General features: G+C 44.0%; 1 protein-coding gene across 43 annotated transcripts in view; it reads right to left on the bottom strand.

The window, feature by feature from the left end:
- The window catches only part of LOC105490600 (CUGBP Elav-like family member 2), a 649,919-nt gene that overhangs the window by 168,638 nt on the left and 461,426 nt on the right, over nt 1-19,855 (bottom strand). For 37 of the 43 annotated variants that reach the window (XM_071068824.1, XM_071068806.1, XM_071068808.1 and 34 more), the window contains one exon: nt 509-705. In XM_071068824.1, coding sequence (XP_070924925.1) covers nt 509-686 — 178 coding nt within the window. In that variant the 5' untranslated portion in view covers nt 687-705. Of the gene's footprint in view, nt 1-508; nt 706-882; nt 1,171-1,234; nt 1,254-19,855 lie in introns of those variants that run through there. The other 6 variants (XM_071068844.1, XM_071068842.1, XM_071068826.1 and 3 more) reach the window with 3 other exon arrangements.

Below are 19,855 nucleotides of genomic sequence, written 5' to 3' on the forward strand. Positions count from 1 at the left end.
CCTTCAAGGGAGCCTTTTCTCCCTCGCACCAGTGGCATCATTAACTGTGTATAAGGTACTTCGAGGTCCCCACAGGCTATGGAAAAGCGAAATGCAATTGTAATGACATGGGCAATCCTGGGCACGTAAGGGTGGGAAGAGTTAGGTCCTGAAATACAAGGCTGAGAAACGCGATTCCTCGGAGAAGCAGCCACCCCGCCCAAGCAGAGGCTGCGCTGCCTAGAAAGTGACCTCCCGGGAGCGATCACGCGCCTGGACCGAGCCTCTGCGCTCCCGCCCTGCCTCGGTCCCTCCCTCCCGCCTCCAACCTGTCCCGGCGGGCGGGCGGGCGGGCGGGGGTGCGGGGAGGAGCCGGGAGCAGCCCCTGGAGCACAGAGGCCGCCAGCACCGGCTGCTTCCAGCCCTCCTGCCTGCCCGCCCGCCCTCCAGCAGGCTGGGAGCTCGGGCTGCCCCAGCGCCCCGCGACGCCCACCTGGACGCCTGGCGACCCCCGCCCCGCGCTCTGTACCTTTACTCTGCGGAGGGTTCTGACTCCGATCCCGGAGGACGTTGATCTGGTAGACGGCTCCGTAAGGCTCAAAAAGTTCTTTCAGCTCCTTTTCCGACCACGACCGGGGGATCTGTCCGACAAACATCTTAATGGCATCTGGGTCTGGTTGGTCTGAGTGATCCAAAGCTCCGTTCATCTTGTTGGCTGTGCCGTTACTGTCAAAAACGGAACCGGGAGCTAGAGTTAGGGCGGCACGATGAGGGACAGGAAGAAAAAAATAGTGGGGGTTGGGGGGCGGGGGGGCGGGGAGGCGGAAGGAGGAGGAAGAAGAGCAGTGGCAAAGTGCCTAATGAGTCGTAGAAATTTGATGAACTAAAACAAAGCAGAGGCACCATGAGTTGCTCCTCGGCGGCGGCGAGGCTCTCACTGCGTGCTGCTGTCGAGCAGAGCCGGGGGAGCACAGGGCAGCGCCCCGCCGCCTGTCACCCAGGGCGTGGACATCTTGGAGGCTCGGGAGGCAGCTGCAAGTTAAATGTAGGTCTAGCTCTGCAAGGCTGCCATCAACGCATCAGTGCATTATCAGCCCTACCCTGTCTGTGGCTGGGAAAGAAAGCAGAGCTAGATGTCTGCTGGATTTCTCGCCCTCTCCCTGCCCCGCCCCCCACCCCGCCGCCCTTTTTGGGAGGTTTTTGGAAGAGAGGAGAGAGGTGGTAATAATAAAGTCACATGGAAAGAAAATGAAACACTTGGCAGTCCGTCAGATGACTAATGCAAGATGCGGGTGATGAATTTGCAGAGTGCGCGAGGCATCCATGTGTGCATCAAATTAGTACGTTGTTGCTACTCAGAATGGAAAGCGGTCCAGCTATGCAGCTCCGCGCAGCTGATTGGCTGCCCACGCCGGAGAAAAAGGCCGGAGCTGGGAGGGGGCTCCCCTTTAAAAAGCACATTGTTTATGGGACCCAGGCACAAAGGGTTTAATTCAGAGAGGCAAAGGAGATCTCAGAATTGCCTGCTTTGTGCTGGCTTAAAAAAAAAAAAAAAAAGCAGCCCCAGAAAGTTGAGTTCCCACTAAAAGACACTGAATATTTCAAATCTCTCACACTCCATAAATTGTTCTCTGTATATCTGACTTCCAGATGTTGCACTTGAGTTCTAAACAATCACACGTTTGGGAGAGAAAAAAAGAAAGTCTGCCTTTTCTTCTCCCAGCTTCAGTAAATATTTGGGGCTGACAGAGAGCACAACCATAAGCTTTTGCATATCAGTCCTCCTCAACGCTGTTTCCCAAATCCCCATTTGGAAGAGAATGCTGTATACAGCCTGCACGTCTAGTCACCATCGAGTAATACGATGATGAAGACATGTCTTTTTTTTACTTGCCCCCACCCCCTTTGAGCAGGAATAAATAGTAAAGCAAAACCACATACCCTTTTTGTGCTCCCCACCCCCGCCCCAAATATACCCCGAACCCAGCTACTCTGCCAAGTGACAAGGCTGAATGCCTCTCGGCAGCACTCATTTGCAGCACTGCGCGCTTGCTCCAGCTTCTCAGCCTGTGAAAATAGAAGGCGCCGTAACAAAGCAGGCAGACGCTGCCCCTACAGAGCCTCCTCCATGAGTACCCCCACCCCAAGAAGCAGAGAGGTCAGAAAGGGGACATGCTAACTAATACTAAACTGCAAGGGCCAGACATGATTTCACCGTAGCTTCCTGGTACTACTAAGAAGGTAGACAAAGATCTTACAGAGAGCTACTTACTTGGTTAAAATGAACCATCAGACAAATACACCATCAGAGCACTTTAAATCTGCTGTGGGTCTAGGATGGTCCTAAGCCTCTAAAAACAAGATACTCATGGCTAAAAAGCCAAAACCCTATGGTAAGGAAAAATCCTGAATGAGATTGAACCTGGAGAGCAAAGTGATGTCAAATACTCTTCGCTAGGTCCTGGCTTCAATTTCTACTTCTTCACATCCCCCTATTTTACCACTTTATTTTTTATCCTTGAAATAAACAATCAGACTGTCTAACTTGAAGCACTTTCAGAGCTTGCTCTAATCAACCTTATTGTTACAAAAAATGTTCTGCTGAATAAAATATTGAGTACAAAATCTTCTCTCAACAATTTTGGTGTAATGTAATGCTTGTTTATGTTAGAGCTAGATTGTTTATCTAGTTCTTGTGCACCTATCCTTTTTAAATCGCTCTTTGAGAATTCAATCAACACTTGAACCCTGTGGGTCTGTGGCTGTGGTGGGGCGGAGGCGGAGGAGCCCCTTGCAGTACGGCATGTCATGTTCACACCCTGTCGGGGGTTGAGAGTGTGGCAAGACTTATTTCTGGGACAGGAAAGACTTGTGGTTACCGCTGTTGACAACCAGCTAGAATGAAAAGAGGAAAGTATTGCCACGGGTCTCGGCTAACAGAAAAGAGAAGCTGAAAAAATTGGGCTGCTGCGCCTCATCTGCGGAGCGCAGAAGGTAACACAATGGAGAACGGAGTGGCATTGTACTAGTTCTAGTGTCTGAACTCAGAATTCTAGAGCAAGCAGTCTTCAATGCTTCTGCAAATAAGAGGCCATTTATTCTTTCTTGAAAAATATAAACTCACCAAGATGCATCAAGTAAGGGAAATAGAGGAGCCAGCCAATGCCTCATGCCTCTGGCCTGTATGTGACTAGTGTACATATGTCTTTCCTCCCATGAGCCATGCTTCACTGATGCCTGGAGACCTCTCATCTAGAGGCAGTGTGGCACAGGGGCTCTGAGTTCTGGCAGCACCCCCTCCTAAATGTGCTACTTTGGGCTTCAGACTCTTCATCAGTTAAACGGGGATAGCGGACTCCACCTCTTAGACTCGTGTGCTTAACACAAGACACGGCACAAAATAAGGGGCTCTGTCACTGTCAGCGTTTCCTACTGTTAATTTCTTCTTTGCATCTGTGAAGCATCTGAAATGCATGACCATCAAAAATCTACTTTTCAATTAAAAAATTTTTATAGTATAGACTCAAACACAATTCCTATCCTAAATAATAATAATATGTGTATTTTAGTCATCACTTACATAGCAAATATTGTGATAGGTACTTTATATTTTTTTCAACCCCCCCCCCGCCACCTTTAGGCTACTTTGAAACCCACATTTACTCAGTCACATAGTGTCTCTCCATCTCTGCAGATTCCCTTCTTCTCCAGTCCTACAGAGCCACCCATGAGCACCTCTCATCTCTCTCTACATCCTTGCCAGACTACCTGCCCTTTCGGAAGTAACTTTTCCACAGATTTGCATCAAGTTCTAAGGGCAGAACAATCCCTTCCTTAAGTAAATCCAGTGATGTCCACTTGTTGTACAGGTTAAAATATTACCACCCCCACACCTTCCCGATCGAAAGCAAAATAGGTGGTCCTGTCCCATCAACCACTCTCCTGGCGCTGCTGAAATAGGTGGTCCTGTCCCACCAACCTCTCTCCTGGCACTGCCGAAATAGGTGATCCTGTCCCATTGACCACTCTCCTGGCACTGCCGAAATAGGTGGTCCTGTCCCATTGATCACTCTCCTGGCGCTGCCAAAATAGGTGGTTCTGTCCCACCAACTTCTCTCCTGGCACTGCCAAAATGGGTGGTCCTGTCCCACTGACCACTCTCCTGGCGCTGCTGAATCACGTGCCATGAACCCCGACAGTGCTGCAGGAGCTTGGTTTACTCCCTTCTCATCCACCCAACCGAATCCTGCTCTGGACTCCCAACTCTCTCCCTGGCTGATGCTCCTTTTTAGTGGAGACTCACTGAATTCTTTCATCCTCATGGGGCTGTAGCACTGACACTTCTAAGCAAGCCAGAAATTATGTGTTCAACAGTTAAACCTTTGGAGGGACCTGCTCGAAACTATGGAAAGCCAATGTGCTTTTCAAAGAGAATTAATTACAGGAATAGACACCCCAAATCTCAGCAAGACCCTTGAGAAGATCTCATATTTACAAGAACCTCATCTCGGGCTTAGAAAATCAGACTAGCTTGCTTCTCTTCACTCCCTAGCCATTCTCAACACCCAGTACGGTGCCTCTTACAGTCCAAGAATTTACATCCAAATTCAAATAATATTTATTGAGGGGCTCCTTTTTGCCAGAAACCTTTGCCAAGTACTCGATATACAATGCTCTTCAACGGTTCCCATTGGCATCATGATCTGTTTTGGAGATGAACCCAGTGAGAGTCACAGAGATACACTGACTTTTCCAATGTCACACAAAAGGTGCCTAGAGAATGTGGATGCAGTGAGAGGTGACGGTCAGCTGTCTTTGCTTCACGTTCTGTGAGTTGGGTTTCTCCAGGTTGACGTTTCCCAACCCGGTGACCACTTGTAGTCCCCGGACACATGCGCACACATCTCTGCTGGCACCTTGCCTACAAACTGCAATGAGATCCTGAGTGCCAGTTCTGCTAGTACCCTTGGCAAGGAGCCAGCTAGAAGGCTCCTCTAAGACAGATGCCATACGGAATAAGACCGCAAGTCTGCAAGCACTATGCTAGTGGGCAGTGGTATTCTCAGTGTCAGACAAGATGAAAATGAAATCATGTTCAGAAAAACGATGAGTGCTTACTTTTTAGTTTCAACCCAGGCACTGACCTACTTCCCTGTTTTAGAGGAAAAAGAACTAGATCAACAGAGTATATGCAAAATCTTCTGAGGTTCCTCTAAGCAGTAGACTATTATAATAATTGATTCAACATATTATTATCTTTACTAGTTTTAGGACAACAAGCTTTTATAAGGACCAGTGATTTGCAGGCTTCCTTTGGAAGAATGCAAACAAAAGAATGGAAATTTCTATTCTTTTATCTTGTTCTGTGGGCGGCTTTCTGTGTTGTGTTTCCTTCATTTATATAAAAAGAACAAACTTACAAAATGGCTACGAGAATTGCCAAATGGCTATAAACTATTATACTAATGCTAAAAGACATAAAATGTCATCTTCAGAATGCATACGAAATCAAGAAGTACACAAAAAATGCCTTGTCTTAGAAAAATTGTATGTAAAGATAGAAAATCGTCCTGGTAGTTATTATTACTCTAACACTTTTTTTTTTTTTGATCCTTGGGGTAATCCACATCAGTGCTACCCAACCTGGTGTCATGATGGAAATGTTCTGTATTTGCACAGACCAATATGGTGGCCACTAGCTTCATGTGGCTAATGCGACTAAGGAACTGAATTTTTATTTAACTTCAGTTTACCTAAATAGTTGTAGATGCAAATATACTTGTCCTTTGCTTGGTTTTTACTGATTAGAGTTGAGATTTATCTAAACATCATTGCATGGGAGGTTTGCTTTGGAAATTCAAGAATATGGGGCCAGGAAAGCCCCATCAGTGCTTGAGGCCCTCAACAGTAGGTCAGGGAACGGTGGGCCAGCAGGCCTGAGTTCTTATCCTGGCTCAGCAACCACTTAATTCTGGGATCTGAGGCTAATCATATAACCACTCTGTTGTGCCTCAGTTTTCTCACTTGTAAAACAAATCGAGAGTATAGGCCCCATTTGGCTCTTCATTTCTATAATCCTATGGCTATGGTCTGGACCCAGAGAGATTCATGGAAAAGATAATTTAGATAATATAACCAGCTGCCTGAAATCTTGTTGTGATTCCTTGCCTGTGTCCAATTCAGTCCCTCCGGCTCACAGGTGACACAGGCTGCAGGCTGGAGAGCTGACAAGGTGTCACTGGCACTGTGGAGAGCAGCCTGGAGGCTCCGACAGGCCACTGAGTGGCCGGTTAATTGGGGTGCTGCCAGAGCCCCATCTCTCTCCAGGTATGCTACCGTTCTTCCTAATGTCCTAACTTCAGTCCCATCATTTCTGTAGCTAACCAGCCACTCTTTCAGAGGGCTCAGGAATCATTTTTAAATATCACTTGTACTTAAGTAATAGCACACGAAGAAACAGGCTTTGTTTGGTTATTACAGGAAACTGTCCAAGACTCAGCTGCTTAAGGCAAAAGCAGAAAGAACCTGGCGATGGGCCTGGTGCCTCTGGCGGGTAACAGGACAGACATGCAATTCATTAATATTAACAATCTCTACATTGTCCATTTTGGTGTGGCCATTATTTAAGAAGAGAAATCTCTTCCCAACAGACTGGCAGTGGGGCAACTAAGGTCTAAGCATCAGCTCCTTCCCACACTGCAGGCTGGAGAACACATCAGAAACTCAGGCTCCACCCCCGGGAGGCTCCCTGTCCATGCTAAACTTAGTGCAGCCTTTCGATTTAGGAAGAGGAGTCAGTGGTCATCCAACCTGGAGCTCTGGGAATTGCAACTCCCTTTTAAAATGCACTGCTTCACAGTCATCATGAAAAAAGCGTCTGTCTTCCGTGACTGCTTTTCGGCAGGGCAGAGTTTGCCCCCATTCTGACACATCAATGTCTTAACTGTAGTGGCATCTGGGGTTGCTGGAAACTTTGGGTAAATTTAACAAAATGTTTTATCAGTTACACCACCAAAAAGATGTGAAAATAATGACACTCCCCTATTTACGTGGAAGGTATTGTTACTATTTATTATGTGCAGCAAAACCTTTTGAGTCAATGCCACATACATTATGGAATGAGGCCCCAAGTCATCTCTGAGATGGCCACACGTCGGCTAGTGAATTCACACGGAAAATTAACCAGAGCAAATACCCTCAACATTACAAAGTCAAAGCCCTTCTCCAAACGGTCAGATTGTCATTAAATAGCTTGAGCTCCTCTGAAGAAAAGGTTCAGGCTTCCCATATATCCATATATATGTATACCTTATGATCAATCCTGTACTTCGACAAAATTAAAAACATAGTTTCTTAAGAATGTACAGGACATCATTGTTATTCACAGACAACTAAGAAATAATACATTTGTGTTCTTGGGGACAGGCATTCTGCTGGATTACCAAAGGTACTGCTGAACTGTGTTCGGTCGGGGGTCTCAAATGCTTGCCAGAGTAAAAGGCATCCACGACTTGGAGAGAACTATTCCTGCAGAAAAGGTCACACAACATAGGCATTTGGACTCACCAAGTAAAAGGCAAACCTTATTACCTTATCTCAATGTGACTGCTAGTAAAAGGCAGAAAGCTGAAAAACCCCCACAAAGAAGTAAATTTGAAGACATCTAGGGGGTACCTGATGGCTGAACAGACAATAACCCTCCCTGCGAAGGGAGCAAGGCGGCAGCTTAAAGACAGCCCTCACCCAGGCAACTCATTTCCTTCTGTGATTTACCAGAAATAGTTCAGTGGACTTCAGGGCCAAGTAGGAGGCATTTGCACAGGGAGAGGTAGGTGTTTTAGATGAACTTTTAGAAATGGCAACAGGGAAATAATCACCACAAGGAAGATTTATTGAGGGCTTCACATTCCCAAAGTGCTTTAGGGGCGCACACCAATGAATCCTCTCTCCTGCGGCTGAGCTCCGTGTGACTGCCCCTCACTTTACAGACAGGAAATTCCTCCAGGAGCCCCTGCTTCTGTGGCAGGTCTAGGGTATCCTTCCAGTCTGACTTACCTGCCAATGGCTTGATGCTGCTGAAGCCACCTGTTGGCTATGGGCAACTAATTGAAAGTGGCTCTTTGGATGTTTGACAGCAGACTGGTTTGGCCACAAGTGAACTACAAAGAGAATCCTTGTAAAATGATAAGATGAAAACAAATGTAGGGGGAAACTCAACAGGGGCCGGCGCTTCCCAAGATGAAGAATGATTTTTAACACAAATGTCCCCCCTGCATCCACAGTCCAACAACAAATGATTAAAGGACCCACATCAAGAGGGGCAAACCAAAGAGACACGACATCTGATTCCCTGCAGACTAGGTTGTGGTGACTGTGCTTCTCCAGGCAGGCAACTTCTGTTTTTACCACTGAAGATACTTTGCCTGGACTTACTTATGCAAGAGAACATGGTCAGTGCGGATTCACAACCCTCTCCACGTGCTTCAGAAATGTGGGTGGCGAAAGCCAATTATTCCCCTTTGCAGAATCTTAAACACAACTGAGGTTTACCCTGAGTCCTTTTCTTTCCTTCTCATTCTCAGTTACTGAATATTTGCTTTATATCAGGCACAGTGCTAGGTTTGAAGGTGAGAGAGCTGAAAAATAGGTCGTTGATGTCCTGCTACTGCTCACGGCCAATTAGAAGGGACAGATACGGACACAACAAAAAACCAAAACCAATGTGATAAGGCCTGTAATAGAGCAATAAATAAAGGCCTGGAGTAAGGTAGAAACAAGTGACTCATTAAGCCAAGGGGACTGGGCATTCAGCATTCTAAACCACACTGCATCCCTGTAAGCAATGTTTCAGTGAAATTTTGCAGGGGGCGGCGGTGGGTGGCGGGTATCAAAGCCAAAAGACAACGGGCTGTACCATTTCACTTAGTTGGCAATGGGATTGAAACAAAACAAAAAATTGGGGAGAAAAAACTGGCTCTAACAAGGAAGGGAGCTGGGAAGGTGGGAAACGTGGTCCCAGGGCACAGCTCCTCTCCAACCACACATGTGAGAGGCACAGAAGCACCAGCAAAGAGTCTGGCGCCGACGGCAGTCAGGTGCATGGCTCACCTTGCACAGGGGACACAGCCTTATCCCCCAACCTGCACTTGAAATGTCACCCCCTGGAGCCTGTCCCGCAAAGGCCCTTCCATTTCCACTCTTCACTCTCACACACAGTGGGAATCCTGTGGAGAGGTCACTTACTCTCAAGTATTTGAAAATAACTGCCCTCATCCTGACCATTAAACTCTAATCTAACAGCACACTCTGGCACCACCTCAAAATTCAGGACACCTAAAGTTGATCTCTTCCTGTCTTCTTTTCCTCCAATTAGCTTTTAGACTCATTCTTCTCTGTCTTTCATACTGGCTCAAACTCCCTTCCCAACCAACAATCCATGACCGAAAATGGTGCTGCACACAGAACATATGCATAATGCAGACTGGCTGCTTGCTCTGGCCTTCCTCTTCTCTGACCGCGGAACCTCAGAAGCAGTGATTCATGGAACTCCCATCAAGGGCATGGTGGAAGCGTGAAATCCTGAAGACAGGGATGTCTCATTCAATCATTCACTTAATCAATATTTATGAAGCGACTCTGACAAATTCAAGGAGCTGGAGTTACCACAGTGACTAAAGTGGGGGTAAAACAGTCTTTATGGAGTTATATTCTAGAGTGGGCATGAAATAGGCAAATAAGTCAGTCTTATAGATCTAAAAAGACCATTTTGACAGAGAAAAATAAAGCCTGCAGGGGAGGGGGTTGCTGGGTATTAAATAAGAGGGTTGCAATATTAAATAAGGTGGTCAGGGAAGGCCTCATCCGGAAGGTGAGGATAGTCTCAGCACATCCTCAACACACGTTTACTGAATGAATAGATTTAATACAGCAAGCCAGAAGTCTTCAAAGTTGTAAAATTAAATCACATGTCATGTGATCCGTCGCCACTATTATTAAGAGCCACGTTATCCCGTCCAGTGCTGTCCTGTTAAATCCGAGAGTCAATACACCTATTACTAGTCAGTTACTGAGTCATGCCTATTTTTCTCCAAATGCCCGCTGGGTCCACTTGTCCCTGCACAGCCACTGTCCTGATTCTGGCTATCCTCTTGTTCTCACTACATTATTATTCATATAAAACTGTTTGGTGGGCTTTCCTAATTTGGACTAAAGGACAAAGGCGTCACTGACCTTTGTGCTTGCCCGGCATCCAGAACTCCACCTACTTTTCTGTTAAATGTTGATTATCTGCCCATTCATTATTCATTTTATCATCTCTCAATGGCAGAATTTAATCTAAGGCTGGTCTCTCCTCAACCTGCTTTTGGCCTACCTGTCTCGGTCGTAAATGATGTGTAATCAAGGAATACAACTGGAATGAAATGCCAGGCTAAGGAAGGCAGCCAGCAGCGTGAGGTTTGATGTGAATGCACTGGAGATTACGGACGCCACTGTCTCCTTCCACTGATCTGGAAAATCAAAAGCTGACAGTCCATGGGATATAATTACGTCATATTAATGACAGTAGTTTAGAAAGAAAACAGAACCCACTTGTGAAGATGGGTATGTATTTATTACATTCAAGTGTATTTCTTTTTCCCAAAAATGCCTTCAAACTCCAATATTTGTGAACAGTCAGCATAAAGAAAAAAAATGATCTTAGAGCAGCCAGAAACGTTATGTCACAAAGTTCCCATCCGGATGCTCTGCACTTTGAGGTCTTTGGAGAACTCTTCAACCCACTCCTCCAAGATCTCTCACGTTGGTTTTCCACAGCCTGATCACCTGCATTTCAAACCCACAGAAGACAAGGAGCACATGAAAGGGAGGCTCTGTAACAGGCAGGCCCAGGTCCTGGTGGGGACAGACACCAGGGTCTGAAATCGCCTCAGGGTGAAAAGCCCACCCGTAGCAGGGACTCAGATGTGTTCCCTAGCCACTCTCAAGGACAGCAGCACAGCGGAATTATTAATTTGTATAATGACAAGCTTGTTTCATCTAAGGGGTCACATTAAGCTCAATAAATTCTGCTTAAGGAGGCCGGGAAATATATAATTTATTGTAAGAAGCGTTCCTTCAAAATGAGACAACAAAGAGAATTGGTGCCTTAAAGGAGAAGCTTTCAACTATACTGCAAACTTAGTTAATCAGACTGACTCATTCCTCAGGGATGAGCTGAGATGTTACTCTGGTTTTCACATGTCGAGATTTGTGTACCACCTAATTTTCTGTCATTAAATGCAACAACTGACTCTGCCTAAACTCTTCGGCTTTGTTTGGGTTAATACTGCTGAGTATTCTGCTGGGTTTTTCCCTACCTGTGATTGTTTTTGTCATATTTGTCCAGGAGAAATAAGGGCGACAGGTGGAGTACATGGGAGCAGTAAGTTGTTCCCTTTTGGGAGTTTGTTTTTTCAGTCAATAATGTATCGTGAATCCAGAAGTAAACTTTAGTTCTTTCTCTTCAACACATCACAAAAGATGATTGGTGAGGTTTAAAAATTGGATATAAAATGCCCCCAAGAGATGACTGATACCACTAAAGGGACAAGCATACATTTCCTACAATTTTCCTGTCCGGACACAACAAAAAGCAATCAGATGCACTACAGTGACTGCACTGAATTCCTCGACAGCAGTTCAAAACATGCGCCTCTCTGACAGTCTCAAAGCAATTTGCAAGAAGACTTCCAGAGTTCTCTGCAGGCCACCTCATCCTGCACGTTTCCCTTCCATGCAAATATGCTGGTCTGTCATGCTACAAAACCACATCTCAAAAGGCAAAGTCCAAATGATATTTTACTTTGCTGGTTTTTAAATCCCTAAATTGTATCTTAAGATGAAATCAGTACCAAATACTACATTTTGATTTGGAAATCTACAGGTCCTGTCTCTTTGCTTCTTCTCTCTCTCAGCAAGTCATAAATTCCATTTATCATCTTAAATAACCAATTAAAATAGGTTTTGACACTTAATTTGCTTATTTCTTAAAACACACACCATCCGATATAACCCCCTAAACAAATAAGAGTAAAAGTAGAATTACGTGCTAAATTAGAATGGCTGTTATACTAAGAAGCTGAATATCATTACATCAAAATTCCCCATAGTCGATTTTTTTAAAGCCATTTCTTCATTTTTTGACACTACATCTGGCACAATGAATACAGATGATCATGTGTTTATATGTCTGTCTAACTGCCTTTCCCAAACACAGCCAGATGGAGGCTTTCAGAATCAAATTAATTTCAGATTAATTCACTCTGGACCCACTCCAGTTTCATGACTCTTTGCTTTGAGGCAGCAACCAAATTGATGTGAAGTCATCAACTTGAAAGAGCACAGGTTCCTCGATCTCAAGGGAAAAAAAAACCGTACGATTCTGCGGTTGCTCCCCCTACCCAAAAAGAAATCCATTCAGGTACCACAAGATGCCAGTTCAGGGACTGATCAACATTTCACGGTGTCAGAATCACCCAGGAAGAATGTTTCTTCTTGGATCCAAATATGATCACGGTTAATTGTACATCCAATATTCATAATGCCTTTAGATGAGATAATTCCAGGGAAAATTAGCATCTCCATTAGCAACAACAGAACCAAGGGCGTTAGGGTAAACTTGCCACATAAGCAGAGTCAGGTACGACCTGTGACACAAGAGAGTTAATTCTAAAGGCACAAAGCGCGTGTTCTCTGTCTCTAGCTGTAGCTACTGAAGGAACTATAAACAAATGTAGCTGGGCTTTGCATGCTGTCAATCTTGGTGGATGCCTTTATTATCCTACTTGTTTCTATTGCAATTTGGGTTTCCATGGAGACCCAACAGTCAGCTCTAGAAAATTATAAGATAAATGTCAGACGGTGATAACGGTGTTAATGAAGCTTCGGTGACAAGCAGCTCTGTGCTTCAAATAATAAGCCTATTTTCTATTAGCATATGTATAACCTGTCAAAAAAAATACCTGGAAGAGAATATTCAAAAATATCTATCTATATTTAAGAGGGGACAGGTGAAAGGCCCCTCTAGAATGGCTTAAATGTGGTGGGTCAACCTAAGCAACGACAAAAAAATTAAATTGCCTGTTTCTTAGGAAAATTAGGCATGGGCCAATGGCTCTGAATGAGGCTTTAGCTGACATTCAGAAATACCTGACTTCACTTGGTCATAAAAGTTGTTCTTGTAATGTGGTCCAGGGAATCTGTTTTTGTTTCTGGAAGCTAAGAGCTCTACTCGCTAAGTCTGACCGTGGATGATGATGAGCTTTAGAGAAATCAATGCCACAGCCAACCTCATGGTACCTGTATTAATGGAGCCCACCACCTCCCTCGGGGCTAGGTTGCTGGATAACTCTAATGGGATTGCCAGAGTCCACAGCCATCCTTGCCTATTCCACAGCCAAACAGGTGCTACTGAAATTTTAGCAGGTCAGAGAAACTGACAACTGTGACAAGAGTTATGTAAGTTTGATACATTCTGAAGACACAAGATGAGACTATGGAACTGCGAACTACAGCACAGTTCAAGGAAAGATGCTACAGAAAGTAACTGAAGGAAAAATTTCCTTTTTTGGGAGAAAAGATTACTAAGGAATACAGCAGATTTTTATCTTTTGTTCAAGTACATCCTTTAGGATTCTGAGTTAAAAGGTTAAAAAGTGACAATTAAAAGGGTGGGAAGTTAAAAGGATAATTTTCCAAGTCACAGTCTCTCCAGAAAGACAACACAGACTTGCATAGTTAATGCTATTTGACATCTTGCTATAGTCCCATTATTTAATCCTTCCCACCGACTTTTTCTTTATTTAACAACTGTTTCCTGAGAACCTACTTGGTGTCACGTACTGTGTTCAGAACACAATGACGAACAACGTGTTGTCACTGCTCTTATATTCCTCATTGTTTAGTAGCTTGTACAACCTAATGTTCAAGGTCTTGAATGAGGTGTCACAAAGTTCTTTTCTCTCTGTCCAAGCTTGGTCCAGTTTTGCAGTGACTACATGAGTATGTTTTCACCGGGCATGGCAACTCTTTTGGCTGCACCCCTGCATGCGGAACAGCCCCAGTCTTCTCCCATCCACTCACTCCTACCTGACTCCCTGCCAAGCCCATTCTTCAAGAGGAAAATTCACAGGAGTCAAACCCAAGGTCTAGGATTTAACTGGGCCGTGGTGCTACGGACAGGACTTTCAGTGTAGCTTTTGAAGAAACTACAGAAATTCTTGTTCCCTGGACAGCATTTCTTTTTCTCTTTAGAAAGCTCTCTTCTAACTCTGTAAGGCTTGTGTAGACTGTCCCAGGCCTGCCTCCTACTCAGAGAGGGGGCTACTCCTCCCATGTCGCAAGATGGAGCATGACCACAGTGAGACTCAGGGCAGAGTGGGAAAAGAACAAATGGCTTAAACCAGACACCCTTGTTTTTAGGAGAAAGAATATTCTGTTTCCTAAAAGCCCTGACTTACATATTTTTTTTTTCCCTTGACTCAATTCACCATGAGACGTAAAGATCCAGGGACTCAAGCTAGGGTTTGGTCCAGAAAAAACAACCTCATTCCTCCTTTTAGTTCAAGACTAAAATGATCTTTTGCTCTCTGTGGCCAGCTGGCTCTCTGGAGCCACAGGTTCTACACCAAGGCTCGTGGCCATACATAGGGTCCCCTGTGTATACGCTACTGATACATCTCCAGGAATAAGGTGAGGGAAGAGTCCAGAGTTCAAAACTCTATCCGCCTCACTCAACTGGAACGAACATAGCCTTGCCAAAAGACAAAATAAAAACAATACAAAACAAATAATCCATAAACTGTCGACAACAGCAAAATCCTACAATATCGTCACTGACTCTCACACTCCCTGGTCTCTTTCCCGGTTATCCCATCCATGGAAAAGATACAGAAGAAAAAACCATTCAAGCACACACAAAGCCTGGGATACTGGCAACATGATTCTTTCATAGGGGCCAAAGTGGTAATCTGAATCCAGGGAATATACAGGAAAAGCCATAAGGTTTAAATTTAATAACTTGATTTGAACTATGGGACCGGAGATGGAAATCTTTCAGTTGTAAATTAAGGCTTAATATTATACTACTAAAAACTGGGTGGGGAAACAGCTGTGGTCATGGAAACAGACTACAAACAGCATGCCTTTCTCACCAACAAGTCTAACCAGTTAAATAGCCTCATTCTTCCTTAACTAATATTCTTTATTTTGCTCCTGAAATTTTTATGATCTCACAATATTCTTGAAAGGTGTTAGGGAGTTGAATATTTAAGCCAAAAAGTCACCTGTAATCATTGTTGATATTTTTACACTACTGAAATAATTACTGTTCTTTTTAATAACCACACAAAAGATCTAACTGTAGTTCTTCTGTGTTAAAATGACAGGTCTAGAGTGGGGCCCCAAAATTAATCATAATTTTCCTGAATTCCTAATATTTGCTAAATGAACTCCTTGGAGAGACAGGAGTTACGTATGTGAGAGAAATAAACAGATTATGATATAAGCGTTGCACAGCACACTTCAAAAGCAAATGCAAAAGCGAAAACTGAAAACAAATGGCTGCCCAGGTGTTTTGTTTTCTTCCTGCTGGTTGACATGGGGAGGTTTGGGTACACAAAGGCAGCTCAACTGCTGATCTGAAACCCGGAGCTCAGTGCAGCCGCTGTTGGTTCAACCATAATCTCCACTTTGAATGGTGTCAAAAGTATCTTTCAGATTTTAGGTTTGTATATTTGTTCTTGCAGACCATTTTATAAGGTCAATCAAACGAAAGAAACTGAATGGGAATTCCCAAATCAGTGAAGTCATTCAAGTATGACTATGAAGGAAGTCTTTCCAAAACAAGGTGGATCGCAAGCTCCTCTAAGATACGGCACGCAGGGTTCATGTTTAGATAGCAATGCACACACTTACTATGCTGGGAGGGGCGTCACGAAGTAACTAGGTCAAAATAAAGATTATAAACCACAAAAAACGTGATACCTGTGCTCTTTCCTTCAGCTCTATGTTTTCTTTGAAAATCACAATGTGCGTGTGTATTTTCCAGATGACTGATTTAGGGAAAACAGAACTACTTGGAAAGATTTGTGTCTTACGTTGGTAAAGACAACAATGAAACAGAGATCACTGATGTTGAAAGCTAAAAACTCACCAAGGACAGGATGATACAGAAATATTAAAAACAACCCATATTACCACAAAAACAATTTTAATTCCCCTCCCAGGGTCATATGGTATCAATTTCGGAAACCACATTTCCCCTGGGAAATTTAACTGTGAGCTTTTCTGTGTCCGTATTATCAGGGATGTATTTAACAGGGGAAAGGCATTAGGGTTTTTCTGGAGATCAGCTGACAAGTGCTGAATATCTGAAGACAGTATATTTCCATCGGGGCAGATGCAAGATGATGAGGTAGCTTCCTAATTACGGGCTTATAATGACACACACACTTAGCGATCAGCTTGTTTTGGAGGCTTCCATTCAGAGGTTTCATTAGCAACCCAAAGAATCGTGATCTCTGTGGACAGCTTGGAAACGTTCTACCTCAGCACACAGGAACATGAGAAGCCAAAGAAAGTCAGTGAGAGCAGAGCACGGGAGAGGCAGCAGTAAGAGGAACACTAAATGCTTCCCAAAGCCCCCCTCACAAAGCGCAAAGCCTCGGGTTTATTTAGCACGCTGCTTCTGGAAATCCCACCTCCTCTGGCCACAGGGCTCATACTTACTTTATAGAAAAGATTTCTTCTTGAGGAATTTTCACCTAGATTACACGAAACCCACAGATCTGGGCATTCAGCTGTGTGGGAAGTAAAACTGCATCAGCTGGTGAGGATGCGGACATTTCCTTAACATACGTGCCAATAGGTCAGACGTGGTGGCTCATGCCTGTTATCCCAGCACTTTGAGAGGCTGAGGCAGGTGGCTCACCTGAGGTTAGAATTCAAGACCAGTTTGGCCAACATGGCAAAACCCTGTCTCCACTAAAAACACAAACATTAGCTGGGTGTGGTGGCGCACACCTGTAGTCCCAGCCACTTAGGAGGCTGAGGCATGAGAATCGCTTGAACACAGGAGGTGGAGGTTGTAGTGACCGAAGATAGCACCACCGCACTCCAGCCTGGGTGACAGAAGGAGACTCTGACTTGGGAAAGAAAAAAAAAACCTGTCAATAATGCCAGTGTGGTGGCAGGGACTGGGGAGCACTCACAAGGGGGTTACTCTCCTAAATGGGTTATAACTCAGGACAAATGCGTTCCAGCTCAGAGCCAGGTCCTTAGTGATACCAGAGCGATGAGGTTTATTGAGGCAATTTTTAATATACTAAGTGACCTTTATTGACAGGCTACTGGGCTTGTTTTGTGTGTGTGTGGTTTTTTTTTTTTTTTTTTTTTTTTTTTTTGGTTTGTTTTTAAGACAATAATCGATAACAACAGGGGCAATGAGCTTGGCTGGCTGGAGGCAGATACTGCTCTTTCCCCCCTTAATTAACAAAAACATTCCAGAACCCTGACAGACAAGAATAATGGTGAAATAAATTATGGAACCACTTATGTATGAAACCATACATTATTAAAACTACTCTAAATGGGTCCTTAATCTAAATAAAGATGGTCATTTTAGGAAGCCAGGCATCTCAAGAATGAGAAAGGACACAATGTTATTGTGACCCAAGATATAAAAGGTGGATCGCTTTGCCAGCAGACAGCGAGGGTATCAAACTGCCCTTGACTATGATTAAAATTCATATATGTCTCTAACACTGGATGAGTCTCAGCTTCAATTATTTACAGCCCTGTATTTCTGTTGGTTAAAGATAGGAGAAAGAAGCATATTGGGCAAAACTCACTACTAATATTTACACTTGGCCTATTCCAGACCAGTCAGCAAAAGCAATGCCTTCCATTCTGTGCTGTGTGAAGGCAGCCACAGGCCTCCACAGGCAAAATCTGAACAATGAGCAATGCCCACAGCTTAGGGTCCTCACTGTTGCCCACAATACCAATTTAGTATGGCTGAAATAACTTTTACTCTCTCAATTGTAATACAAGGAACCTTAATCCACACATTTAGAAAAAAACAGAGGAGCCCCTTCCTTATCAAGCCCCGTTCTTCTTGCCATCCTGGGGTCACTTCCATGGCTGTTCATTTATGCAAATAAACCAGCAGCGCTCTCGTACTCTTTTAATGTAAAATCTAGCTGGCATACGGATACTATTTCACACACCTTCCTCGTTCTGCCCTGTGGCCCTCTAAGGGACAGAGAAGCTTCTTTGCTGCCACTGTGCCATGCCTCCTGCTGGGAGGAAGGAAATCTTGCCTTGTGTGTGAGCCCAGGCAAGGCTCTGCTTGGCAGTTTTACAGACCTGTGGTCAGGTGTTCACAAAAATGGATTTGCAAGTAATACAGTAATATGAAATCTCAACTCTCTGCCGTGGAGATAATTATAATCAGGACAATTTCCTCTTAACAAAATCGGCAAACCGTGATTATGTGTGTTTCTGTAACTTAAATTCTGCACTAAATACAAGAGGAATCCACTTGCCTTGCATACACTGCCATGTGATTATGAAACACTGAACCAAATCACTTTAAAAGACTCACCCTACTTAACAAAGGCATCCTGGTTTATATGCATAAAAGCCACACTCCAAAAAGCTTATGGGGACAAGCTTTGCACAACCATTCTATTTTTTAATGACTACAGAAGCTCCTGGGGTTCACGGTATTAAAAGAAACAAAAAAGGAGGGAAGTAGCGTTGGTTTTTAATTACTTCTACCTCTAAATCTAACAATCTTAAAGTAAGTGTTCTTTAAATATTTAGAAACAAACTAAAATGCAACCCATTTGACTTGTCCAGACACTGCTTTTGTGCCAGTACCACTACCGCTGGCATCACAATTTCTCACCAAGAGTGCAAAGCCAAAGCAAATGAAAAGCTATGATTCTTCTTCCCAAAGTACCGTCCTTCACAAAAACAAAAACCTGAGAATACCAAGTAGCAGTTTCTCTTGAATCCATCATCCCTTTTTCATTCGCTGTGTGTCCTGGCACCCAAGCAGAGAGCCTGGCATGTTCCAGGGAGTGGCTGGGTGGACGGATCACAGATTGATCAGATAAATAAACAAGACATAGTAATGTGTCTCTTAGTTCAGGCACTGATCTCATTCTAATGACTTCCAGTAATTTTCATTAAGGCATCCTGCAATCCGAATGTCAATTTAGAGAACTACGTTGACCAAATCAGCTCCATCTTCTTCTTTCAAATAAACACAACCTTTCTGATGTCACACGCCATGGCTACAGGCTGACCACTGAGCTGCCTTACTTTTCATCCATGCTATCAGGACACCCAGGCAAAGACAACACTATGTGGATAAACACACTTGGGGATGTGGCTATGGATTGCAAATGCAAGATGGGCTTATCTGATGACAGGGAGAGTCAAGGTGCCTCTGGCCTCACATGGAAAGAATCCTGAAAAGTCCTCTTAGATTATGAGAAAGATTCCATTATTTAGCAATGGTATATAGTAACAAATCACCGACAGAGCACATGAGTGTGTCGCCATTGGGGAATGATGGAATGTGGCTTAGTGACCCCACGATATTCTTCTCCAATAGTTCCCTTCCACCAGCTAAGCATGACCACACACAGGCCACACAAGGAGTAATAAAATGGAAAGGCAAAACAAAGTTGCTTGTTTAGATTATAACAAAAATATTTCTTCATTACAGAAGTTGGATTGTTTGGACCTGAAACACAGCTATGCTTACACATTATTTTATCCATTTTTTAGGATACGTGTAGAGATACAGACATATTCCGTATGTTCG

Source organism: Macaca nemestrina, chromosome 9 (assembly GCF_043159975.1).
Source record: "Macaca nemestrina isolate mMacNem1 chromosome 9, mMacNem.hap1, whole genome shotgun sequence".
Taxonomy (NCBI): Eukaryota; Metazoa; Chordata; class Mammalia; order Primates; family Cercopithecidae; genus Macaca; species Macaca nemestrina.